The following is a 22,957-nucleotide window of genomic DNA, read 5'->3' on the forward strand; positions in this document are numbered from 1 at the left end:
TGGCACAGGGCCTGCCGGGGTCAGCACCGCTATGTTGCCTCATGGTCATTATCACCATCTGTGATGACTGTTGCCGTGACTAGTGTCTGCCTCTCACGTGCAGGCAACAGCACGCTCTCCATAAAATGAGGGTTTCTTTGGAAGCTCTCTCTCCTGGGTTTGCCACCGTCCAGAGCCCTCAATCCCAGGCCCCAGGAGGATGTTTCTGAGGCCTCAAGGCCTGTCCCAGAGGCTGCCACTGGCCGATAGTGACAGGAAACGGGCTGGTCGAGAGTGGCCCTGCAGATAACCCTGGCAGCACCCACAACCCCCTCCCTGCCCCCAATTCCTTATCAGCTGCAGCAAATGCCTCTTCTGAGCCTGGAACCCTGTGAGGACCTCCATGACTCTCAACAGTGTTTGCAAACTATGACCCAGCCAGTGGGGGGAACAGGAGGGGAGGGGCAGGCGGGCGTCCCTGCCCACTCCAGTCCCCTAGGTCACCAGAAGTCTTTCCATCCTGCACAGCTCAGCTGCCATTCAGTGCCTCCTCCCAACTACAGCGTCCTCCCCTCCCCCAGGTTCAGGCGACCCCCCCTCCCATAATCAATCAATCACACTGTGCTTTCCAGTGGTGCCTGTGTACTGCTATCCCTCCCCAGACCATGCTCACAGCAGCCCGTCCTCTGGATCTCTGCTGCATCCCCAGCTCCAAGCCCTAAGCTCATCTTCCACTTTCCCCTCACTGCTCCTTCTCCAGCCACACTGGCCTCCTTGGTCCATGCACCCTACCTACCTACCCCAGGGCCTTTGCACTCGCTGTGCCCTCTGCCCAGAACCCAGTCATTTTCCATCACGGTAATATTTCCTCCAGTGTGATCAGTATCAGAAATGACCGTATTTGCATGTTTGTTGTGTCTCCCCCACTGGATTATCACCCCCAGTGGGCAGGACGGTATCTGTCTATGACTATCCCCAGCGCTCTGCAAGGGACCTGGCACACATTTCCTGAGATGAGCGACTGAGCGAGCAATTGAAAAAATGAGTGAATTAACATCCTCTCAGCACTTAACACCTCCTCTGTGAGGCCCCCGTGATGTCCCGTGCTGAGTGGCTCCAGGTGATTTCTGGATGTTGGGACTATGTCCTGCTTGGGGTCCCTCAGCCCAACCAAGCCCTCCCTCCTAAGTCTGTGACCTCACACCCCACTGGTGCCAGCACCCCTAGGGCAGCTGCATGGCCACCTGCTTCCTTTCGGCCACCTTAACCTTTACTCAGGTTCTAGTAGTATCCTCCTTTCTCATGGGGAGCTGCCCTCCATTCCATAGGGTTCTGGAGGACGCACCAACCATGATACTGAGACCTGCCCCCAGCCACTGCTCCCGAGGCCCTGTTCTGAGCTTGTCACCTACGCTGGGCCAGTCTGTCCTCCCCTGAGATTTTAAGCAGACTGCTGACTGAGGAAATACCTGGGGGTGGGGGTGACGGTTCCTCCCGATGTCAGTGGGTGGCAGTGGGGGGGCTGTGTCTCTCCCATCACTGGGTGCCCGCAGGCCGGCACAGGTAGGTGCTCAGTGAACAGCCATCAATGAAAATCCTGGCCAGGAGGGTCCCTGCTTTGATACCACGTGGCCTTGACTCACCCACGATCACTGGGGGTGAGAGTTGGGGGGTGGGAGGCGCCACCTCAAGAGAAAAATTACAGACCAACTTTTTCTTTAAAGAAAACAAGTTTTATTTTTATAATCAGAACATTCTAATAAAAATATTATAATATTAGCTACCTTTATTTTCTGGGCCTTGACTCTGTACCAGGCGTGCTGCAAAGCGCTTGCCCACATCAGTCGGCCCCCTGAGGCCTCCCACTTCCCTGAGGTAGGTCCGAAGGAATACCCCCAGCGCCCCACAATCTTCCAGCCCAGCCTCCCCAAACCCCTGCCAGGCTGCCCTCTAATCTCACCTTCCCTGCCTCCTGCTGCAGACTCCCCCGATACCCCCTCCAGGAGCCCTGTCACCAAGGAAGGCAGGACGTGTCTTAGGCTGGTCTCATAGCTCAGGCTGGTGTACAGCAGGAGACACTAAGAATGAGAGGGTGGGGCAAGCTGGTGGGGGTACGCTGTGGTCCAGCCCCTCAGCCAGCATCACCACCCAGGGCCCCACTCCCTCTGCCCTTTGCAGTGGTGGCAGGGGTGGGGTGAGAAGTGGAGCGGACAAGCTTCTGAGACAACTTACTGTCGCTGAGGGAGACCACCTCTCTGAAGGCACCTACCCTCCGAGGGGCTCCTGGTGCTCGAGCGAGCAGACACTTTATCAAACAGAAATACTGTCCCTGTCTCCACGGGCGGATCCACCAACAAAAGTGAGTGTCTCAAAATCAAAACAGGTTCTAGATGCTTGGTGGCCTCCGTTGAAAAAGTAGACTGAAATTCTGAATCATCTTAGTAGCAAAACAATAAGAAAAAAAGTCGCAGTGCTTCGACAGCAAGGCCTCAGCCGTGGCTGCCGGCCCTGCTGCACCAGGAGCCTCCGGGTCTTGCGGAAGCCGCCCCCAGGCCGTCATCAGCAAACGAGAATCCCACGAGGCGGGGGCTCCTGCACACCTTCTCCTGCGTTCACAGCTTGTGCGGATGGAGTGACGAGAGTCAATTCACGGCGCTTTTAGGTTTCCCTGGAGTAAGGCATCTCTGAGTGGGACAAAGTTTCTGCAGAGCCCAAAGGGCGGCCGGCCGGGGTCTGCAGAGGGTGGGGAAGGCCCGGCCTGATGCTGGGCAGGGACAGGACACAGCCTGGAGCCCTGGAGCGAGGGGAGAGGCAGGGGAAGGTGAAGGGAGGTGAGCGGTGTGTGTGAGGAGGCCTGGGTTGTATCTTCTGTAGCTCTCGGCCACTCTTCTTTCTCAAAGTCCTCCCTTGAGACGTGGTGGGTCCTGGATTGAAAGGGAAGCGGTCTCGGGGCCGTGCAGGGTGCAGACGGGTCCTGCGGGGTCCCCAGAGACCAGGTGCTGGTGTGCACCCCGAGCTCAGCCGGCCGCCTGCCCGGTGGGTGTGTGAGTGACGGGCCTTGATGGTGGGAGTGGCCTCACTGCATCCTGTCCGGCTGCAGCTGCGGAGGCTGGTACTGCACGAAGGTGGTGCCCGCGGGGGCCGCCGCCGAGAGGGCCGGGGGCATGGCAGCCGGGTAGCTGTAGCCCACAAAGCTGGCAGCCGAGGCGGGTGAGGCGGCGTACGGGTACTGGTCGTAGGTGGCTGGCGGGTACTGCGCATAGGCCGGGCTGGCCGGCGTGTACTCAATGTAGGGCGAGGACAGCGACGGGACAGGGGCGGCCGGGATCACCACGCTGGGCTGGACGATGGCTTGAGGGTAGATGTAGTGGGGGGTCAGCCTGTGGGGCCAAAAAGAGGGGGGTCAGGCGACAGGGCGGGGGGCACAGAGGGCTCCGGGGTGGGGTGAGCTGGGTGATGCCGTGTCCCCTTCCCAGGCTCTTTCCTCAGCTATCAAGTGGCTGCAGCTGTACCAGTTTCAGTGTGACTTTCACACACGAGCTGTGCAGGCCTGTGCACACGCTGTTCTGGCCCCTGCAGTGTCACCCCCCCAGCTCTCTACAGGGCCCCTCCCCGCCTCCAAGTCTGTACGCAAATGTCTCCTTCCCAGTGGGCCCTTCCCAGCACCCTCTCCCAAGCCTGCACCCACATGCCGTCCACCCCCACAGGACTGCCTACATGATTGGGGGACCATGCTTGAAAATGACTTAGAATTTCAGATGGTGACAGCCGAGCATCAAACCCAGAGCGGGTCCTTCTGCATGGGGGGGGGGCGGGGGGCGGTCCCCATGTGACTGCCCAGGTCGCACGCCCATGAAGCCAGCCTTGTCCTTCCACTTCCCCGTTCACCCTGCCAGCATCTCTGCCACCCACCAAGGGGCCCCTACACTATTTGCTGACTTACCCCGTCTGTCTCCCCACCCAAAGCATTGGCTTCCCATGACATGTTATCCCAGTCCTGGCCCCCGAGAGGGGCTCAGTGAGGGAGTGTTGAGTGAATGAATACATGAACGGTGAAATGAAAATGTGCAACATTGATGATGGTGGTGGGAATGAAGATGACGGGGAGGCCTCAGCAACGTCACAAGGCGACGCCAGCACTGGTCACGCCTGACGTGTGGTGACTGGTGGAACTGACCCCTCAGGCTGGCCTTCACCTCATTACCTCCTTTTATAACACAACAATGGAGCCCGGAGGGTCAGCAGCTGGCCCGAGCCCCATGGCGATGAAGCAGAGAGGCTGTGATTCTCAGACCCTCTTTGCTGCCACAATGGTCCCACCCGGCTAATGTGGCAAACCTTTACCAGGTGCCACTGCTGCCTGGCACACCCTGCCCTCCAGGGTAGGGATCAACCCCCGTATGTCAGAGACGGGAACCTAGGCTCAGGAAGGCAGTATCAGCGTGTGCCTGCGCTGCCAACCAGCTGCTGGGCAGCCCTGGGCAGCTGCGCCCCCCTCTCTGAGCCTCACCGCCATCTGAGTCAGCAGGGCCCGCAGCCCGGCAGACGCGGCTCCACACCGGGCACAGAGACACCTCGCGGGGTAGACACCACGGCCGTTGGCAGCAGCATCTCCTCTTCTCACACTAGCACGAGTCACACAGGACGGGGAAAGGGAAGTGGAACCCCAACTTCCTTCTGCACCCATAAGATAGGCCCAGGATCCCTGCCCTGCCCCTGGTCCAAAGAGAAGCTGCTTTGAAAGAAAGGAAAGGCTCCGTCCGGGTGCGCGCATCCACTTGGCAGGGGCCAAATCGGGGCAGCTGTCTGGAGAGCAGCTGGGCAGAAAGCAGGTGTTCTGTCCCCCCAGCCAGGCCCCGTCCGCACCCAGGAGGAGCCCTCCCTCTGGGACACACACCTACGGAGTCTGTGAGAAACCAGGGACCCGAGGAACAGGCCTAGCCAATGTCCCTCAGGACAGCGTCCACGCGGCTGTGAGACCAGGAGGCCTACACTCAGCCCTAGTCGCTCCCCTCCAGGCTCTCAGGAGAAAACCCAGCAGTAAAACGATGCTGTTTATGCAAAACTGAGCTATTTATGCTAAACGGTGCTATTGTTTGTGCTTAAAAAAATCAAACAAATATATTTATACGTATCTGAAGGACAGGTGAGGCTGAGTTGCAGGAAACTGCCATTTTTATGAGTTCAAGAGCTGACTGATGGCTTTACATGGTATTATGTTTTACGTTTTCAACGTGTAGAAAAGGGCTGCAGGGTCACCTGTGGGTTTGAACACCTGTAGCTGGCAAATGGATTCACATGCAGAATTAGGAATTAGGAGCACGGCTCACGAGAGCCCAGACAAACCCAAGTGTCCATGCACTGACGGGTAGACAAAGGATAAACACACTGGTGTGTAGCCAGGCCAGGGGACATCGTTCAGTCACAAAAAGGAACGAAATGCTGACACGTGCTCTAACGCTGGATGCACCGGGAGGACACGGGGCTAAGTGAAACCAGCCAGACACAAAAGGCCACATGCTGTATGATTCTATCGACATGAAATGTCCACCAGGCAAACGCAGAGAGGGAGAAAGCGGCTAAACTGCCAGGGGCTTCAGGAATGGGGGAGGGGAGTGTTAAGGGGTCTCCTTTTGGGGTGAGAATAAAGTTCTGAATTACACAGTGGTGACTTGCACAACTTTGTGAATACACGTAATGCCTTCAAATAGTAATTCAAGGTCAGGTGGGCTCCATAAGGACAAGAGCATATGTATGAGAAAATCCTGAGCCAGGAACAAACCACCTGTGTGGGCAGAGCAGGGGTGGAGGATGGTGCTGGGGGCCCCATGGATCCAGAAGCAAACACCTGGGGGGTTGAGAATCTGGGGCAAACCTGGCTCCATGCCTGAGGTGCCTCCAGATCCCTGTAACCAGGGGCCCTCCCAGGTAGCAGCACCCCAGTGGTTGCCATGGCAACATACCCACACCAGCAACAGGTGGCTCCTCCTGGCACCCACATGGGCAGGTGACATTTCACAATTTTTGTCAGGAGGTCCTGGCTCAAGGCCACAATGGCTGCTTCCCTCCATCCATTCAGAAGCCTCTGCTGTCCACCCCTCCGGCCACCCTCCACTCCCCCAGGATCAAGAGCCTTGAACAGAGCCAGGCCTCGGTTCAAATCCTTCCTCGGCCTCCTGAGCTGAAAGACAATCCTCTCACCTGTCATGGGTGTGCTCTGGGCCAGGATTCGGGGCTGAGCAGGCCACTCAACCTCTGGCCTCTTGAGGCTTGGATTCCAGGAGGGGGACAGGTCACACAAACACACCAGCCCATGAACTAGATCTAGGATTCCCAGGAGTGGTCAGGGGAGGCTTCCTGGAGGAGGAGGCAGCTGCCCAGAGAAGGAGCTTTCTCACCCGTCTCCACCACTGGATCTCAAGTGAGTGGCTGGGGAGGTGAGCTCTGCCCCGATGCCTAGCACAACAGCCCATTGGGCACATGCCCCTCCGATAAAGGGCTGGACCCCTCCAGCTTTCTGGAGTCCCCCCGGCAAAGGCGCAATGGAGCCAGGACGAGGCCTCTCCTGGGGCAGCACCCACCATGCCGCCGTCCTGGCATAGTCAGTGCCCCCACCATATGAGCCCCACCCAGCTTCCGGAACCTCGGAACCTTCCTTAGTTTGAGGCTGTGGAAGCTTTGAGCCCAAAACTTCTCCACACATGGGCAGGAGCGGCCCAGCCTCAGATACCCCCAATGTATTTGCTAAAAGCGTGGGCCCCTGCAGGCTGAAGCCAGATGGGGTGCAGGACCCTGTGTCTGACAGCCCCTAAGAATTCTGATCCACACGTGTGCACTGGGGAAGCACTGCCTAAAACAGGGCCTCACACTGTCCACACAGCACAAGCACCTGGAGCTTTAAAAATGACCGGTTCCTGGCCACACCTGCCTCAAGGTCTGGTCAGCTGAGGCAACTGTGACATTACAGGTTTCCACTGCCGGACGTCAGGACCAGCGCTCTGCCCCGGGGGTGGCTCAGACGCCGTGGGGTGAATCATGCTGAGGCTGGGAAGAAGGGGGCCCTGTTTCCTGATTCTTGAGTATGCTGTCCCTATCTAGTCACCTGTTTCTCAGGTGCTCTGCCCCCACCACTGTGTGAAAACACCAAGACAGCTTACAAAGCTTTTCACAGCCATGAAACAGGTGCTGTTGTTACCCCATTTCCAAATGGAAACTGAGGCTCAGAGACGCCCAGGTGACCTGTACAGTCCCACAGCCAAAGGGAACGGAAAGCAGGGTACTATCCCCAAAAGACTGGCTATGGGCTGAGGCCTGCGAACCTCAGCCCACCTCAGGGGTCCCCTAGATGGGAGAGCTGCCCACGTACCACGGGCGCCAGGCAGTCTAAGACCTCGCAGCCCCTGGTGGTTCCGTCCCCACCAAGGAGCTCAGTGTCCGGAGGCCAGACCTGAGACAGGTGTGTGTACCTGGACGCAGATCAGAATAAGAGGAGGGGCGCCGGGACCTGCTGCATGGTGGGCGCAGCACACAACACTGCAAGACCAGCCAAGTGGAGGGCAAGGACGCCACAGAGCCCAGCAGGCAGGGGCCTGGCCCAGCAGTCCCGTCCCGTCTGCCCTCAGCTGGGCACTCGGACAAGTTACAAAGCTTTTCCTCGTCCTCCGTAAACGGGTCCCGTAGAGGCTGCCCTCAGGGCTCGCTGTGAGAACCGAGACCCTCCACTACCACAGCGGTTCTCAGCCAGGGCCACTCAGCCATGCCCCCGGGGACATGGCCACATCTGGGACATTTCTGGCTGTCACACTGGGGGTGGGGTGGGGCGTGCCACTGGCATCCAGTGGGTGGAGGCCAGGGAGGCTGAAAGCGTCCTGCAGTTCTTGGGACGGCCCCACCACAGAGCAGTCCCCGGCACCAGGCCGAGGGGGGACCCTGCCCCAGGCACAAAGTGAAGGACAAAGACAAGGACTTCTCATCACTCTCCTGACCACGGACGCACATGCCAAGGGGCTGGGAAGGGGACCAGGGGGGGTCCGGGGGTGTACACGTGCGCACACACACCCTGGAACCCACTGAGCTCCTCAGTGAAAAAGACGACCCAGCCAAGCCAGCAGCCAGCTCATCTGAGGGCAGCCCCCATGCCCCCTCCCCAGGCCTGTGCATCAAACCAGGCAGAGGTCCCAGCTGCCTGGCACCACGGAACAAGGCACTTGTGCCGGCAGCTTCCCTGACGCTCCGCCTACTCTCTGGAAAGGTCAGGGTGCTACGGGCCTCCAAACGCCTGATCTGCAGGCCTCTGAAAAGGGCATGGGGCTTGGCAACACTCTGGTCAGTCCCTTCGAGACTCCCTGCCCTCTCCTTCTGCTGCAGCCACACCCACACTGTCCTTCACATGACCCATGCTCCCGTCCCCCAATCCTCCCTATTTTCCCCCCACACTCCCACTGTAGCCCCACCGGCACCAGAGGTTCACGGAGGGGCTGCAGCCAGCGGGGCTGAAAAGGCTCAACCACCCTTGAGGGACATCTGCTCAGGCTGAGCCTGCCTCGTTCCAGCAACCCCCACTGAAAGGGGAATGGGCTGGGGTCTCTGCCCACACCCCCCACACCCAGGGTTAGTAACACACAGCCAAGAGCACCTAAGCTGACTTGGCCCATCGGAGACCAGGGGTCCAGAGGCGAGAACCCTGAGTTCAGATCCTGGCTATGTTTGTCCAGTTTCTTGCCCTCAGTTTCCCCATCTGTAAACTAAGGGTGCCACAGAGCCTGACAGAGCCCCCAGTGAGGTCCCTGGAGGTCCCCTTAGAAGGCATTTGTTTCCGGGCTCTGAGCTGCATGGTCTGCAAACTCTCAAGCTGGCGAGGGGCGTGGACAATAGCCAAGGGCAGCCAGCGCCCAGAAGACAGACAAGTGCCTTCTCCGCACACTCAAAGCAAAACTCAGTGAAAAGGAATCGACTGTGTTTCCGAGTGCGAAGCTACCGCCAAAAATAAAAATAAAAATAAAAAAGGCAAATGGGTTGGTTTCACTTTTTCTGCTCTCTGGAGGTTTTGCCCGGTGCTGGAGACACAACTCCAGACTTCTTGGGCCAGGGGTGGGACCTGCACACGCCACCAGGGCCAGCAGAAACCAGGCCACGGAGGGCCTTCCAGAACCCCCAGGCTCTGGGGTGGAGTAAGGCGGGATGCAGAGCAGGGAAGATGCTCCCCCTGGGACAATGTGAGGCCCCGACACAGCGTCCCCACTGGAATCTGTCCAAACCCGATCTCCTGCTCTCCCCTCAGAAGTGCACCCCACACCAGCCTCCCCTCACCACGACAACAACCCGACCTTCCGTTTCCTCAGGACCAAACTCTGGAATCTTCTTGGATTCCCCTTTCTTTAACACATTCCTTAAAATGCATTCAGAATCCCACCCTTCTTACCCCAGTGCTGGCCTGGGGCCAATGGCCACCACAGCCTCAAGCCTGGACTATCACTGGGTCCCTCGGCGGGGCCTCCACCCTGGCCTTGGCAGCCCAGCCCACCCTACAGCCAGAGGGGTGTTTTAAGGATGGGTGCAAGTGACCCAGCCCTCATCTGCTCAAGGCCTACCTTGGTCCCCATCGCTCAAGAGTAAAATCCAAATGCTCCCCTGGGCCCACAGGCCCTAGTGAGCTGAGGCCACCCTGCTGGGCGCTGGTCGTCCCCCCCCCCCCCATCTCCCACTTCCTCCCCTACCTGGGCTGCTCCTTTCCCTCCACAGCGCCCATTGCCACCTGAGGCACGATTATTCCCTTTTCCATTTCTACCCATTCCCATGACCCCTCTGTTGCAGGATGCCCCGTGATTCTAAGCTGGGACCGGGTCTGCTTTCATCCCCACAGCGTCCCCAGGCTGGCACAAAGCAAGCACCTAGCTGTTGAATGAACTGACTGACTGAACGCAGTGTCCTCCATGCACACACATGGGAGGGGTCAGGGGAATGCCCGGATGCCCCCCAGAACCCTGCACAGCACTTGTCACGTCCACATGGCAGATGGGGAAACTGAGGCTCAACAAGGCAAGTCATGAGAACATGGGGTGGCACAGGCAAGTCAGAAGAGGGGCCCCAACACTCGTCACCCAGTGCTTTTTCCACTGTGGCATAAAGGAACGGCCCACGTGGCAGCCCACCCCCACGGCCCCTCCTCCGGGGCTCTCCCCTCGGGGGAATTAGATGCCTGCATCAGCCTGTCTGTGGTCTGGCTTCTCCCCTGGGTCTGAGGCTTCAGCTCTAGAAAGGCCCTTCCTGCCAGGGCCACTGGGGCCGGGCGAGGAGCTCAACCTTGGAGAGGAACCCAAGCACCACTCCGGGGGCTGGTTTCTGTTACAGCAGAGGAGAACAAACAGCAGGTGTGCACAAGCCGCCCACTGGAGAGGGCCACGCACTGCCCCCCACCTCGCTCCAGTGAGTGACAAACAGGAAGTGCCGGTCACCCCAGACACCTGAAAGTAAAAACAAGCCACGTGACGCCTCACCAGGGGAGGTGCTGGCTTCCTCCCAGCCTCCACAGCCTCTGGCTCTGACTTCACTTCCTGCCATGCCCCCAAGGCACTGAGCCCCCTCAAGGCACCGCACCCCAGCCCTGGCTTGATTTACTTCATATTATGAAACAGTGGTAGAACCCCAAGAAGCTGCCAAAACAGTACAGAGAGGTCCCCTAATGGTATCGTCTTATAATCCAGTGCATCCCAAACCAGGAACCTGACACTGACATGTGGCTATGAACTAGGCTCCGGGGTTGGGTGGATTTCACCATGTTCTGGTGGGTCCTGGTGTCTAAGTCTGTGACATTCTGTCACTCGCACAGATGACCCACCCCTTGTGACAACCATGATGCACGGATGTCCCTCCATCCTCACAAGGAACTCCCTGCTCAGTCCCACGCATCACACCTTCGGGTCCTTTCGTGCACAGACACGTTTGTAACCGTCTGGCTTCCCCGCTGGGAAGTGACTGCCCTGCAGTGGGGAACCGTGTCTTTCTGATTCAGTGTCCCAGGTTCAGGGCTTGGCATACAGCAGGCGCTCAATACTCAGTGAATGAACGACTCTGGGAACAGCTCTTTACATGCCCAGCCCCATGTGCTCCAGATCTTCCTGTCCTGCCCTGGTGACCCCGGTCCGCCCGTCAGACCCCTAGGCATACCCCCAGCCACGGCCTGGTGATGGCCAAAGCAGCAGGTCTCAACTTGGGCACTGGGGTCCCTCACACAGGGATGGTAGGGGTCCCTGAAATGACAGGCCAAGTGAGCTGAGTACTGCTTGGGGGAGGGTCCTTAGCCCCAGGGGTCTGGCTCTAATTTGTCCAAGAGCTGGCGAGAGGGAGGTGCTGGCGCCTCGTGGAAGGAACCACGGTGCCAGAGCCCCAGCAAGCTTCTCCTCTCCCGGTACCTCACACGCAGCTGGGATGACAGATCCTGTCATGGGCTGCCATGCGACTCGTCACTGACAAATCCCGGGTCTTCTAATGGATCAGGCCCCAAATGACCAGGTCTGCACACAGGCGCTCACTCAGGCCTCAAGTCAGCCCTGCGAGGTGGCATCGTCACGGTCCCCACCACACAGACAGGGTGAAGAGCCTAGAGAGAAGGGGCTAGGCCTGGCCTCACACCCAAGCAGACCCCAGAGTCCTGGCTCTAGCACCTAGTACACCCGATACCCAGCAGCCCCGGGACCCTGTGTTGTTGCCTGGCCCCAGGGCCTGGCCCCACACCTGACTCAGAGCAGGGCTCCCAGTGAGTGGGAGTGGAACCCACAGCAGGGCCCCCTTAAGAATGGGGTGGGTAGGCTGTGCCCAGAGAAGCAGTGGGTCCTTTAAGAACAACGCAAGGAGGAGCTCCAAGTGTGGCCAGACCCAGGACCCACTGCAGATGCTGGCAGCTCAGGCCCAGGTATGAACAGGCACCCCTGACAGCAGGAGGCTCCTTCCAGGCCAGACCCAATGCTCTGCTAGGACACGTGACCTCTCCAAACTGCTCAGACCTTCACTTCTGCCTGTCTCACCAGCCAGCAACGGGATGCTCAACTGCGCAGCCCATGGCTATAGATGTCTCCTCCCATGACTGAGCCATTTGTCACCTGCCAAGAAAGGCTTGTCCAAACCCCAGGCCTCGGCCCCATATGTAGCTATAAGACAACAATGTGCAGGCCGAGTCAGGTCCTGAAAGCTCCCATTCAACCTAAAATAAGAAAAATGGGAGGGCGGGGAGCGGCATCCAAGCAAAAGGCATCAAGAGCCAAGTTATTTGGCGACTCTTTCCACACTGACATTTACGGCCCAGCCAGGTGAGGCATCCAGAGTGGTCTTGCCCAAAAGCGGGGCAGTGAGATCTTCAGAGCTGTCCGAGGCATATGATCGGGGCCAGAAAGTCTGGGAAAGTTCAGCCAGGCAGGAGGGTTTGCTAACTGGTTCACAAACTCTGAGCTGTCCAGGCTCTGGCTCCCACCTTGCCCTCAGCCAACGGCGGGCCTGGCTTCCCTTCCAGCCCAGAGTCGACAAAACTGACCGCTGAGTCAGGCCCAGCCGTGCTCCCAAGCTCGATTGTTTGCAAAGACAAAAGGGATGCTGACGGCCTAACTCTGGCAGGGCAGGCAGGCCCTGGGAGAAGACAGCTGACCCAGGCAGCTCGGCTGGACACCTCTCTGGGCAGCGCACCCAGGGGCCCCTCCTGCTGCCGGGACCTCAGCGACGCCTGGCTGGAGGCAGCGTGGCTCTGAGAGGCTTTAGTCTACCTGCCACGGGACAGTCCCTTTCACTCCTCGTCCCTGTTTGGGTCTCTACCCCTTGGCAACCAACAAATAGCTGGAGGCCTCCTCCCTGTCACAGGTATTAAATGGCCAGCAGATTTAGTTACAAAACATTGTCGCCTGAAGTCAGGAACACGTGGTGATAAAATCTTGTGACCGACCCCCAACTACCCTCACCTGGGTGGCACTCTGGGGACCACGAGGGGAAAGGTTAGGGAGTCCTTCTACCTGTCCGCCCCAGAGGCAACAACCTGCCCGTTGAGAGTTTGGGTTCCAGAGCCAGCCCACCTGGATTCAACTCCTGTCATTTCAGCTGCCCTGAACAGGTTGTTACCGTTCTTTGCCTCAGTTTCCCCATCTATGAAGCAAAGATAATATCAATCCCAACCTCAGAGGGTGGCTGTGAGGACAGGAGAAACGTGGCAGGATCCTGGGCACCCAGCCCCACATGCTGGCATCGTCAGGTGGTGACTGCTCCCATTTTCCAGATGAGGAAACTGAAGGCTCAGGAAGATAGACCCAGACGGTAAGTGACAGAATCAGGATTTGAACCCGTCTCCGAGTTCCAGAGGCCAAACACTGACAGTTACTAGAGCCCCAGAGGCAGCTGTGATGAGTCGGAAGGGAGCCCCGAGTTGGGTGGGGAAGGTACTGTTGCCTTGTAAGCAAGAAAGAGCTGCCGGCTCTCTGTGCAGCTGCCCTGCCCCCAGGCACCTGTGTGGACCCGGGGAACACATCCAGGGCTATGAAAATGAGGAACGCCCTCCTCGTGTGGCCTGAACCCCAGAGAGGAAAACCCTGGGGTGATGGCAGGAAGACTGGGGTGTCCCCACACTCCTCCTTCCAAGATGCTGCAGACCTTTATGAAGCAGATCCCCGGTGGGAAAGAAACCCAGAACCACCTGCTCCTGGCCACCCTTCAGGCTCTCTCCCAAGCATGCAGATTGGAGCTGAGCTCACACACGTCCATAATCCACAAGAAAGTCACTGTGCAGTCACAGACGCCACCTGGCAGGGCAGGCACTCCAAATCGTGGGCAAATCGAGGAGCGGCTCCTCGGCCATCTGGCTGACCTGCCCAGTCAACTAGAGGCCAGCTTTGTCCCTGCTCTGGTCCTTGGTCCACGCTGCCCCAGTGAGCCAGGATGCACCTCAACTGTGTCTCTGTCCAGGGCAGGCACACACACAGGCGCACCTTGAAGCACAAAATCCAGAGCCCAGGATTGTTCTCTGACACCTTAAGAAGTGCGAACGTTAAGAGGGGCTGCCTGTTTTACAACTGCCCTCCCCAACCCCCACAAGAAACAACCTCCAAACCCAACAACAAGCTCCCTGCATCAATCACGGGGCTGGGAAGTCAGGCAGCGCGGCAGCCTCCTTTGTGCCCCTGAAGTGTGCCTGTCCTTCCCTAAGCAGCTGCCAGGCCTTATTAGATGTTTAAATAAAAAAAAAATAAAAAAAAGGCAAGGGGTGGGGAACCTTTTTTGGATGGGGGAGGGTGGGACACGCTGCTCCAAAGCACACCAGACAATAGGCCCACAGGCCAGGCGGCCGAGGACATCTGCCCCTGATCCCTTCTCACCTGCTCCAGCTTTCACAAACATCGGACCCGCCGGCAGTGACCTGCGCCATCTGTTGGGCACTGGAGCAGGTCAGAGGGGCACCCTGAGAAGAGCCCAGTCCACCATCTCCTAGGACTGTGGGCAGCACTTGCAGAGTGCTCACCTACCCGCACCACCCCCGTCCTGAGCCTCCACTCAGTACTCAGAGGTGCTGTACCATCCCCACCTCACAGGTGAGGAAACAGGGGCAGAGACAGCTGTCATCTGCCGGAGGTCACACAACTATTAATAGCAAGGGGGAAGCCAGGATTTGAACCCAGGCCAGCAGGCTCCAGAGCTCATGCTCCCCATCTTTCTGCCAGAGGTAGAGAAATGCAATTTGCCTTCTTTCAGTTCTCCAGGCTTGTCCTCCCCCCTCCCCACCCCCAACACACAATCATGTTTCTGAAAGCCTGGAGAAAGTGACGGTTCTCTGACCCAAAAAGGTGACTGCAAAGGGCACAACCAAGGCGGTGGGGTTGGAGGACTGGGGTGGAAGCACCCATGGACCAATGGGCGCCCACACTGGGAGACCAAGAAAGCCCCCCATCCCGCCCCCAGCCAACCACTCCACTCACCCATATGTCCGCTGGATCAAGGTGGGGTGCAGCTGCTGTACGCCGATGGCAAAGCCTACAATGAGAGACTCATTAGGGGATCGGCCTCACCTGGGAAAGAACCACGGCCATACAGCTCTAACCAAAAGGGACAATCCACTTCCTCTCCCTTCCCAGGCCATCCCCTCAAAGCTCCCAGCTGAGCAGGTCTAGCGACCCAGAGGGCAGCAGCCTCTATGCTTTCCTCCTCCGGATCTCAGGTCCCAGGGACCAACTTCCTCCTTCCCGTGAGGACAGCTGAACACCGGATAACACACCCTCCTCACCCTGTCCCCTGGCACACACAGCTAGAAGGGGTCCAGCTCCCAAACTGAGGGATGACTGCCCTGTGCCGGCTCAACAAACACATGACCGCCAACTGCCACTCCTGGGGCGGGGGTGGGGGTGGGAGGAGGCTTTTCCAGGAGACAGATACCAGCGCTGAATATAGCAGCCAAGAAGAGCCAGGGAAGGGAAACAGCCTCTCACCCGAATGGAGGCTTCTCGGCTTGGCGCCTAGATAGGCCAGGTTCACGTTAGCTTTGCGGCCGTCGATGTTGGGGTTAGGGTCTTTACACGCCCTCTCAGCTGCTCCGCGGTCGGCCATAGTCACCTAGAGGAGCACAGACACATCAGGGGCTTCCCTTGCCAGGTGTGTGTGGGTTGGGGGGCAGCTGGGGTGGGGAGCAGAAAGCTATGCCAAGGCCCTGGCGCTCATTTCCCTCACCCCTCTGACACCATCCTGGGCCCCCCACAAAGCTGTCTGCTCCCTGGATTCCACCTCCTCCAAGTTTAAGTTCTGGGAAGCCTTGTTTCCAAGGACAGAAACAATTCCCAGGGGAAATGGGCACCCCCAAGGGAAGCAGGCGACCCAGTCTGGCCTGCCCACCAGTGGGGGGTTTGTGAATTTCCTCATGGAAAGGGTCAGAAGAGGCTGTTTCCAAGCCGTTTTTCAGTTACATTGCTATTTATTTGTGGGGGCTGTTGGAAAATATGGGGGGAGGGGTGCTAAAGGGCTCCAGAGAGCCTCTGCTCCTCCCTAGCTTGTTGCTCCAGGAAGTCGTCTGTCCCCAAAACCTCTCCACAAACTTAGGAGTTCTAATTGAACACAGCGGATCTCCCTTTCAAACCCGGCCCGGAGTGAGGGTAGCGGGGGCGGGCCCAGCTGGACCGTGAACCGCCTCCCCTGGAGCCCAAGAGGGGGCAGCAGGTGCCTGAGCCGGCCTGAGGCGCCCCGGGTGGCCCCGAGGCGGCTGGGCGTGCGCCCGCCGGTTGACTCAGCGTTCCGGGTCAAGATAAGTGCAGGTTAGGGTGTGCGCCCGGCTGCGGGGCCACTTACGAAGCCGTAGCCGCGGGACTTGCCCGTCTGACGGTCGGTGATGACCACGGCCTCCTCGATGTCCCCGAAGCCCTCGAAGTACTTTCTGAGCGAGGCGTCGGTGGTGTGGTAGGGCAGGCCGCCCACGAAGATCTTGGTGAACGTGGTGTCCTTCTGCGAGCCGTGCATGGCGCCGGAGGCGGCCGGGGGCCGCGGGAAGCCCGCGCTCGGGGCGCACGGCGCGGGCTGCAGCAGCATGGGGGGCGCCCCGCCGCTTACGGACCCGGGCCACGCGGGGCTGCGCTCATGGGGGGCGGCGGGGAGCAAGCGGAATAGCAGAGGCGCCGGACCAGCCGCTGGGCCCGTCCACTCACGGGCCGCTCCCGCCGTGCACGTCGCGCCGAGATGCGCTGCGCTCGGGCCGGCGCTCGGGGCACTCTGAGCCCCGGCGCCCGCCTCCGGGCTTTGTAGCCGGCTCCGCCCCCAATCCGCTTTGGTCCCGCCCCTCCCCGCCCCGGGCGCGCGGGGACCGCCGGGAAGCGTAGTCCGGGCCGCGCCCTGGGCACCGGCGAGTGAGTGTCCCCAGATTTTTTCGGAGGTCCTACTACATGCCCGCCGGGTTCCAGGCCTCTGCTCTCGTGAAGCTGAAGCGCAGAGACTAATGAATCAGATGTAAACGATTATTAGGTCATGTTTATTGAGTTAACATTTACCCCAGGGCTGCTAGGATACAGCAACATATATTAAAGATGAAATGAGTTTTGTTTTATCTAAAGATATAATTCGTTGGACCAATATTTATCAGGGCATGGGGGCTGCAGGGATGCACAGAAGACACTCTAGCGCCACGGAGCTTCTATGAATAAGACAAACAATTCAATAAGTAAATATATAGTATATAATAGGGAAAAAAATAAACAGATTAGCCCCTAGGCACCCCTGAGAAGGTGACTGGGCAGGGGGGAACTAGTTCTGACCTCTTCGAAAGTCTGTCCCCGACCACAGCTGGAGTCAGCGATTCCAGCTGGAGGAAAGCAAGAGGAGGTCTGTTCCTTTGTCCCCTACCATGAAACAGGCCCACCTCCAGGCTTCTGTGAATGTCACACCGGGAAAGACCCGCTACAGAATTTCCAGGGCCCCTTCTTCAAAGTTATTAGGAATTTCCCATCTGACAGGAGAGCACTGAACCAAGGCCAGGCCTTTCTGAGCATCAGGCCCTGGGACTGCACAGGCACTGCCCTCCAAGCTGGCCCTGGCACCAACTTCCCCTACGGGTGGGCCACACCATGGTGTCAAACCTGTCTCTGGGGGCCTCAAACCCTCCGCATGTCCAGGCACTGTGGTTGTGACGCCCTGTGCAGTGGGGAAGTGCAGCTCTACCTAGGGTCACGCCCGGCCCCCACCCTATGGCCTCTTCTCAGGACAATGGGACACAGGCTGGGCCTGCAGGGACCGGAGTGTCACCTGGTGGATGGATGGGGACAGGGAGGCAGGCAAAGTGGTCACTAGTCACTCAGATGTTGATCCAGCACCTTCTCTCTGTCGGGTTGCATTGGAGCCTAGGTCAGAAGAGCCCGTCTCAAGCCCCTGGACTCGATGACCCCAGTCTCCACGCAGCAGCCACTGCAGTTTGAGCCTTTCTTCCTGAAATCCCCGCCCTAGCCTCGTCACGCTGGGTATGGAACCCCAAAGTCTTCAGAGAGCCTACTGGGGACACACTTTTCTGTCTCACCTCATTTTCTCCTTCTGTCACTCACTGTCCCTCCAGCTCACCAGGCGCAAGCCTGCCTTTCCTTTGGGCCTTTGCCACATCTCCTGGCACGCAAAGGGCCTCAGGTAACGTTTGTTGAGTTAATGCAAGACAGAACGAAGGCGGTGAGGAGAGCTGTCAACTAGACAAGGGACCCTCAGAATGACCTTTGAAAAGTAATTCAAGTGTGACCTACACTTGTTGGGCCAGGGAAGGCGGCTACTGGTCGGCCGCGTGATCTTGGGCAAGCTATGTCCCTTCACCGGGCCTCAGTTCCCCCTTTTGTGACAGACACGGCCTCTCTGAGGCTGCCCCCAGCCATGGACAGGAGGTGCTGCGGCAGGATGGGTGTCACTCGGGCACACGCCCGAGGGCGCAGGCGGCCAAAGCTTCTGAACTCCAAATCCCAGCGCCGCCCGCGCCGGCCCCGCCCCCGCCCTCCTCTCCCCACCCCACCCGGGCGAAACCGCCGCGCGGGGAGGAGCTCCAGAGCGGAGGTCGGCTGCAGGCTGGCGGCGGGCGTCTGCGCAGCACGTGCTGGCGCCCTAGGGGCACGGGGGTTCGGAGAATCCCGAAGGGTCCCGACCGGGTCGGGCGCCCAGGGCGGGGCCACAGGGCCAGAAAAGGGGGAAGCAGAAGACCCAGACCGGGCGTTGGTCCATCCCGGGGAAGGCGGGCTTGCTGCGTGCACCTCGCACTCCTGCCCAGCCCGGAAGGCGGGGGTGGGTGTGTGGGGGTGGGGGGGGGATAAAGGGTAGTGGGGGGTGGGGTGGGAAGTGTCTTAAAAAGCGGATGCCCAGATTCGATTTCATTCACTCCTTCATCCCCGGACCCTTTCAGTTTCTGCATCGCCAAACTTCGTCCGTTTGGTGGCCCCACGTCCCCACGTGTCACCAACTTCTGCCTGACAGCCATTCACCCAACACATACTTATTAGTGTAATGCCCCATCAGGGGGCAGGCCAGGTTCTAGGCCCCGGGCATACTACAGGTAAGAAACAAACATGCCTCTCAGCTTCCTGCCAGGAGCTTACATTTTAGGAGGAGTAGAGAAACAATAAATATTATATGTAGGTAAATTTCCAGGAACTTGCTGAGAAGGGAGCAGAGAGGAGCCAAGAGAGAGGGCCAAGCGTGACAGGTGTACTTTAGAGTCAGAGAAGGCCCCTGCGAATTGGGGAGAGCAAGCAGTAAGAGCCAGAGCCAGGTGAGTATAGGGAACAGCGGAGGGAACAGAAAAGACAAAGGCTCCGATGTGGGAGATACAGCCACCAACACTGATCGACTGTTTTTGAGTGCCGGGCACTTTTATGTGGTTCATCCTCACACACCACTAATAAAATAAACTCCAATTGCCTTGGAGTGCCCATTTGGGCCAGGTCCTTGACTGGGTTACTCACATAAATTAGGTGACTTAACCTCAAAACAGCCTTTGTCATAGTAGGTAGTATCAGCCCAGTTTTAAGGGGGAGGGGACTGAGGCTCAGAGTGGTGTCAAGGTCACCCAGGGCCAGTAAATGGCTGGCTGATCCATGATCCAATTTAGTCCTGCCCACAGCCTTGAAGGAGGCTTTGTCTCGCTACTTTGAGGGCTGGGCAGGTGGGACCTCAGAGAGGTTCAGTAAAGTGAGACCTAAGTGGAAATCTGTTGGGCTTCTGTGAAAGCTGCTACTTTTCTGCTAAACGTCACAGTTGCAGATGGTATTAGGCCCTCGTCGTTCTTTCTGCTCTGAACATGGGATGTTGTGGCAGCCATCTTGTGACCACGAGGCAAAGTCCAAGACGCTCACAGACACCAGTCCTTATACCACTCAACTCGGGACATTTGGCAATGTCTGGAGACATTTTTGGTTGTCACGACTTGAGGGAAATAATGTTACTGGCATCTAGAATGTGGAGGCCAGAGAAGCTGCTCAAGTGCATAGGACTTGAGCAAGTCTTCAAGTGCATAGGACATCCCCCCACGACAAAGAATTATCTGTCAACAGTACTGAGATTGAGAAAACTTGTGCTAAACCAATGCCAACAACCCAAAGTGTTTAAGCCACTGTGAGTCGGGTTTTCCATGATGACAACCCAAAGCGTTCCCAGGGGTGCATATACAGCTTGATCACTGCTACTGAACGGTCAGCATGGCCTGGACGGGGGTCCTCCCCCACTTCCCTCAGTCCGTGTGGCGCGGGCTGCTGGGAGGTGAGTCCAGAGGGAGATCCCATCCCTCGTGACCTTGGGCTGCTGCTGTCCCCCTCTAAAACCCCAGCCCCTTCATCACAGCAGTGCCCTCTGTACTGGGGGTTGGGAGGCAGAAGGGAAAGAGAACAGGTGTGGTGACTCAGGCCAGGCTGCTCAGGGTCACCGCCCAATGATCACTGCTGCCTGCGTGCAGGTGGCCTCTTTTACCCTGAGGATGGTGTCCCAGGCTCGCAGCTCTGGTGTGTCAGACAGAAAGGGCCCTGTCCCCCTGCCCACTGCCGACACTTGCCTGACTGACACAGCTCACTCAGAAGATGGCTGAGTGCTAAGACCCACCTCACAGGCTTCGTCACTGTCCCTATGGGGAGAGCCTGGACTCAGGACCCTGCTCTGGAAGGTCAGTCCTTGTCCGAGGTGGTGCCTGGGTATGAGCATTTGTTGTGGGTTGGACTGTGTCTCCCCCAAAATATGTTCAAGTCCTCCCCCCGGTACCCATGAATGTGACCTTATTTGGAAAGAATTTTTGTAATATAATCATTTAAGATGAAGTCACACGGGATTAGTATGGGGCCTACTCCAATGCCGGTTGTCCTTAGAAGAAGGCCACGTGAAGACACAGAGACATACAAGGAGAACGCCACGTGACCGGCTGGAGTGATGCATCTATTAGCTAAGGACCGCCATGACCACGGACCACACCAGGAGCTAAAGAGAAAGGCATGCTGGGGGTGGAGTCTCCGCTCCTAGCGTTTCAGAGGGAGTGCAGCCTTGTCGACACCTTGAGTTTGGACTTCTGGTCTCCAGAAGTAGGAGAAAACAAATTTCTGTTTCCCAGCTGCCCAGTTCATGGTCATTTGCTTCAATGGCCCCAGGAGACGAATGCTGACAGAGTCCTGAGTAGATGGAATCACCACTCAGCTGGGAAAGGCGGGGGTCCACCTAGGGATCCTCCCACTTAAAACATCCCTAGTTTACGTCAATTCCTGTTCTCACCCAACCCCCACTGGGAACAGAACCTGCGCCCACCTTCCCTGCACCCTTCCTGGCCATCTCCTGAGTTGGGGCCCTTTCCACTCAGCCAGTGGCCAGGCTGGGACCCCACCATCCCCACCTGCAACTCAGAGGCACCAACTGGCTGCAGCGCCAGGACCAACTCAGATCTTCAGTTCTCACTCAGCCCATCCTGGTGTTCGGATCAGCCGTCACTGGTCTGGAGGTGCCGAGGTCCTGGGACTCCCACTCCATCCAGGTGTCTTCTCTAGCATCCCTCAAACGCTCATGTCCCTGCCCAACCCGATCTCAGACATTGGTCTGCTTCTCCCTCCGTTGTCTGTCTCCCCACTAGACGTCAGCTCCAGGAGGACAGGCTGCCGTCCGCTTTGTTCACTCTCATGTTCCCAGCGCCTGGCACGTGGAAAGCACTCAATAAGTTCTGTGCTGAGTGAATGAATAAACGCCTGAATAATGCATTCCAGAAGACGGACACTGGGGGGATGGAGAGTCCCCAAAGCCTGTTTCTCTTCACAGAGTCGTGAGCAACGCAGGGTTCCTGTGGATTCAAGCCAGAGAGGCTGCCTCTTCATCTGAGAGCCAGGCTGCAGGATGGGGCGTGTGGCCACCTGCACCTACCTCAGCCCAAAACCGGCAGCCTGAGGAGCTTTGAAATAAAACATCAACACAGCAAACACAGGAGGAAGCGGGAGAGACACGAGGCTGGAAGACTTTCCCATGTCAGCCGAGCCTGGATTGGGCCCCGCTGCTTAGCTCTGCAGAGACACCTGCCTCTTAGGTTCCTTTCTGTTCCTCCTCATCAAATGGCAAAAGTCACTCTCCCTTCTGTGCAGGCAGTGCCGGTGCCCTGGCAGAGAGAGCAGAGGGCAGGCCGAGACCAGACAGCCCTGCATTTGTGACATCACGCACTCGCCAGTGACGGCCTCTCTGGGCCTCAGTTGCCTCAGCTATAAAATGGGCACAATGACGGTTGCTTCCTCCACGGGCTTTTATGAGGATGAAACAAGATAGTCCACAGAAAGTGCTGAGCTTGTTCCCATACTGCACAGGAGCTTGGTAAATGCAAACCCCTGCAATTTTCATGTTTTTGCCCAGCGCACATCAGTTTCCAGCCTACACAGCGGCCTGTGGCCAGGTGAGGAGGTGGCAACCTCGTCAGTCCTCCCACACGTGCTTTCAGTGGTTCCCTGTTACCTGTGGGACAAAGTCCCAAATCCCTTTCTTCAAGACACCCTCCCTACCTCCCCAAACCAGTGAAGGGCCAGCCTCTGTCAACCTTAGAAAAGCAGTGACTGCTGATATGTTAACATGGATTAAATGTGGCTGGTTGCACCCCAAAGGCTATACACTTTTTAGTTTGGGGTACTCCACTCGTGAGCTGGGAAGCGCCGTTGTACAAACGGCAGCCCTTTCCCCCTGCATGGTGTGCAGCTAATACCTGAGCTGTGAGAAGTCTGCCTCAGCGCTAGGGTGAGGGCTGGGCCTATCCCCACATCAGAGTGAGGGCGCCTGCCTGCTTCGGTGGGGGCAGCCTGGCAGGTGAATGACACCACCTGTTCTGGGAGTGTGTTTGTGAAGGTTCCTGTAGGTATGGCATGGATGTGGAGTCTATTCCAGGGTCAGCAGTAGGGACACTATATCACACAGCTGAAGAGCAAGTGGCTACCCGGGAATACTGGCTTACCCAGCTCAGGCTGCTGTAACAGTACCGTGTTTCCGCGAAAATAAGACCCAGCCGGACCAT

At 58.1% G+C, this 22,957-nt stretch overlaps 1 protein-coding gene across 1 annotated transcript; it reads right to left on the reverse strand.

Moving 5' to 3' along the window:
* Positions 1-1,690: 1,690 nt before the first annotated feature.
* On the reverse strand, positions 1,691-16,719 carry RBM38 (RNA binding motif protein 38). The gene is made up of 4 exons (XM_019748576.3): positions 16,282-16,719; positions 15,432-15,555; positions 14,925-14,979; positions 1,691-3,359 (listed from the first exon to the last, which is right to left on the reverse strand). Exons 1-4 carry the CDS (start codon positions 16,516-16,518, stop codon positions 3,056-3,058), a joined length of 720 nt encoding a protein of 239 aa, XP_019604135.1. The 5' UTR covers positions 16,519-16,719; the 3' UTR covers positions 1,691-3,055.
* Between the last annotated feature and the right edge of the window lie 6,238 nt (positions 16,720-22,957).

The sequence above is a fragment of the Rhinolophus sinicus genome, chromosome 13 (genome assembly GCF_057876585.1).
Source record: "Rhinolophus sinicus isolate RSI-liver-muscle chromosome 13, RSI-T2T, whole genome shotgun sequence".
Lineage (NCBI taxonomy): Eukaryota > Metazoa > Chordata > Mammalia > Chiroptera > Rhinolophidae > Rhinolophus > Rhinolophus sinicus.

Coding starts and splice junctions, on each gene's coding strand:
- RBM38 (XM_019748576.3), bottom strand. CDS start 16,518: ATGCTGCTGCAGCCCGCGCCGTGCGCCCCGAGCGCGGGCTTCCCGCGG. Junction 15,556..16,281: donor AGTCCCGCGGCTACGGCTTC/GTAAGTGGCCCC, acceptor GTGCTCCTCTAG/GTGACTATGGCCGACCGCGG. Junction 3,360..14,924: donor TTGATCCAGCGGACATATGG/GTGAGTGGAGTG, acceptor TTGGCCCCACAG/GCTGACCCCCCACTACATCT.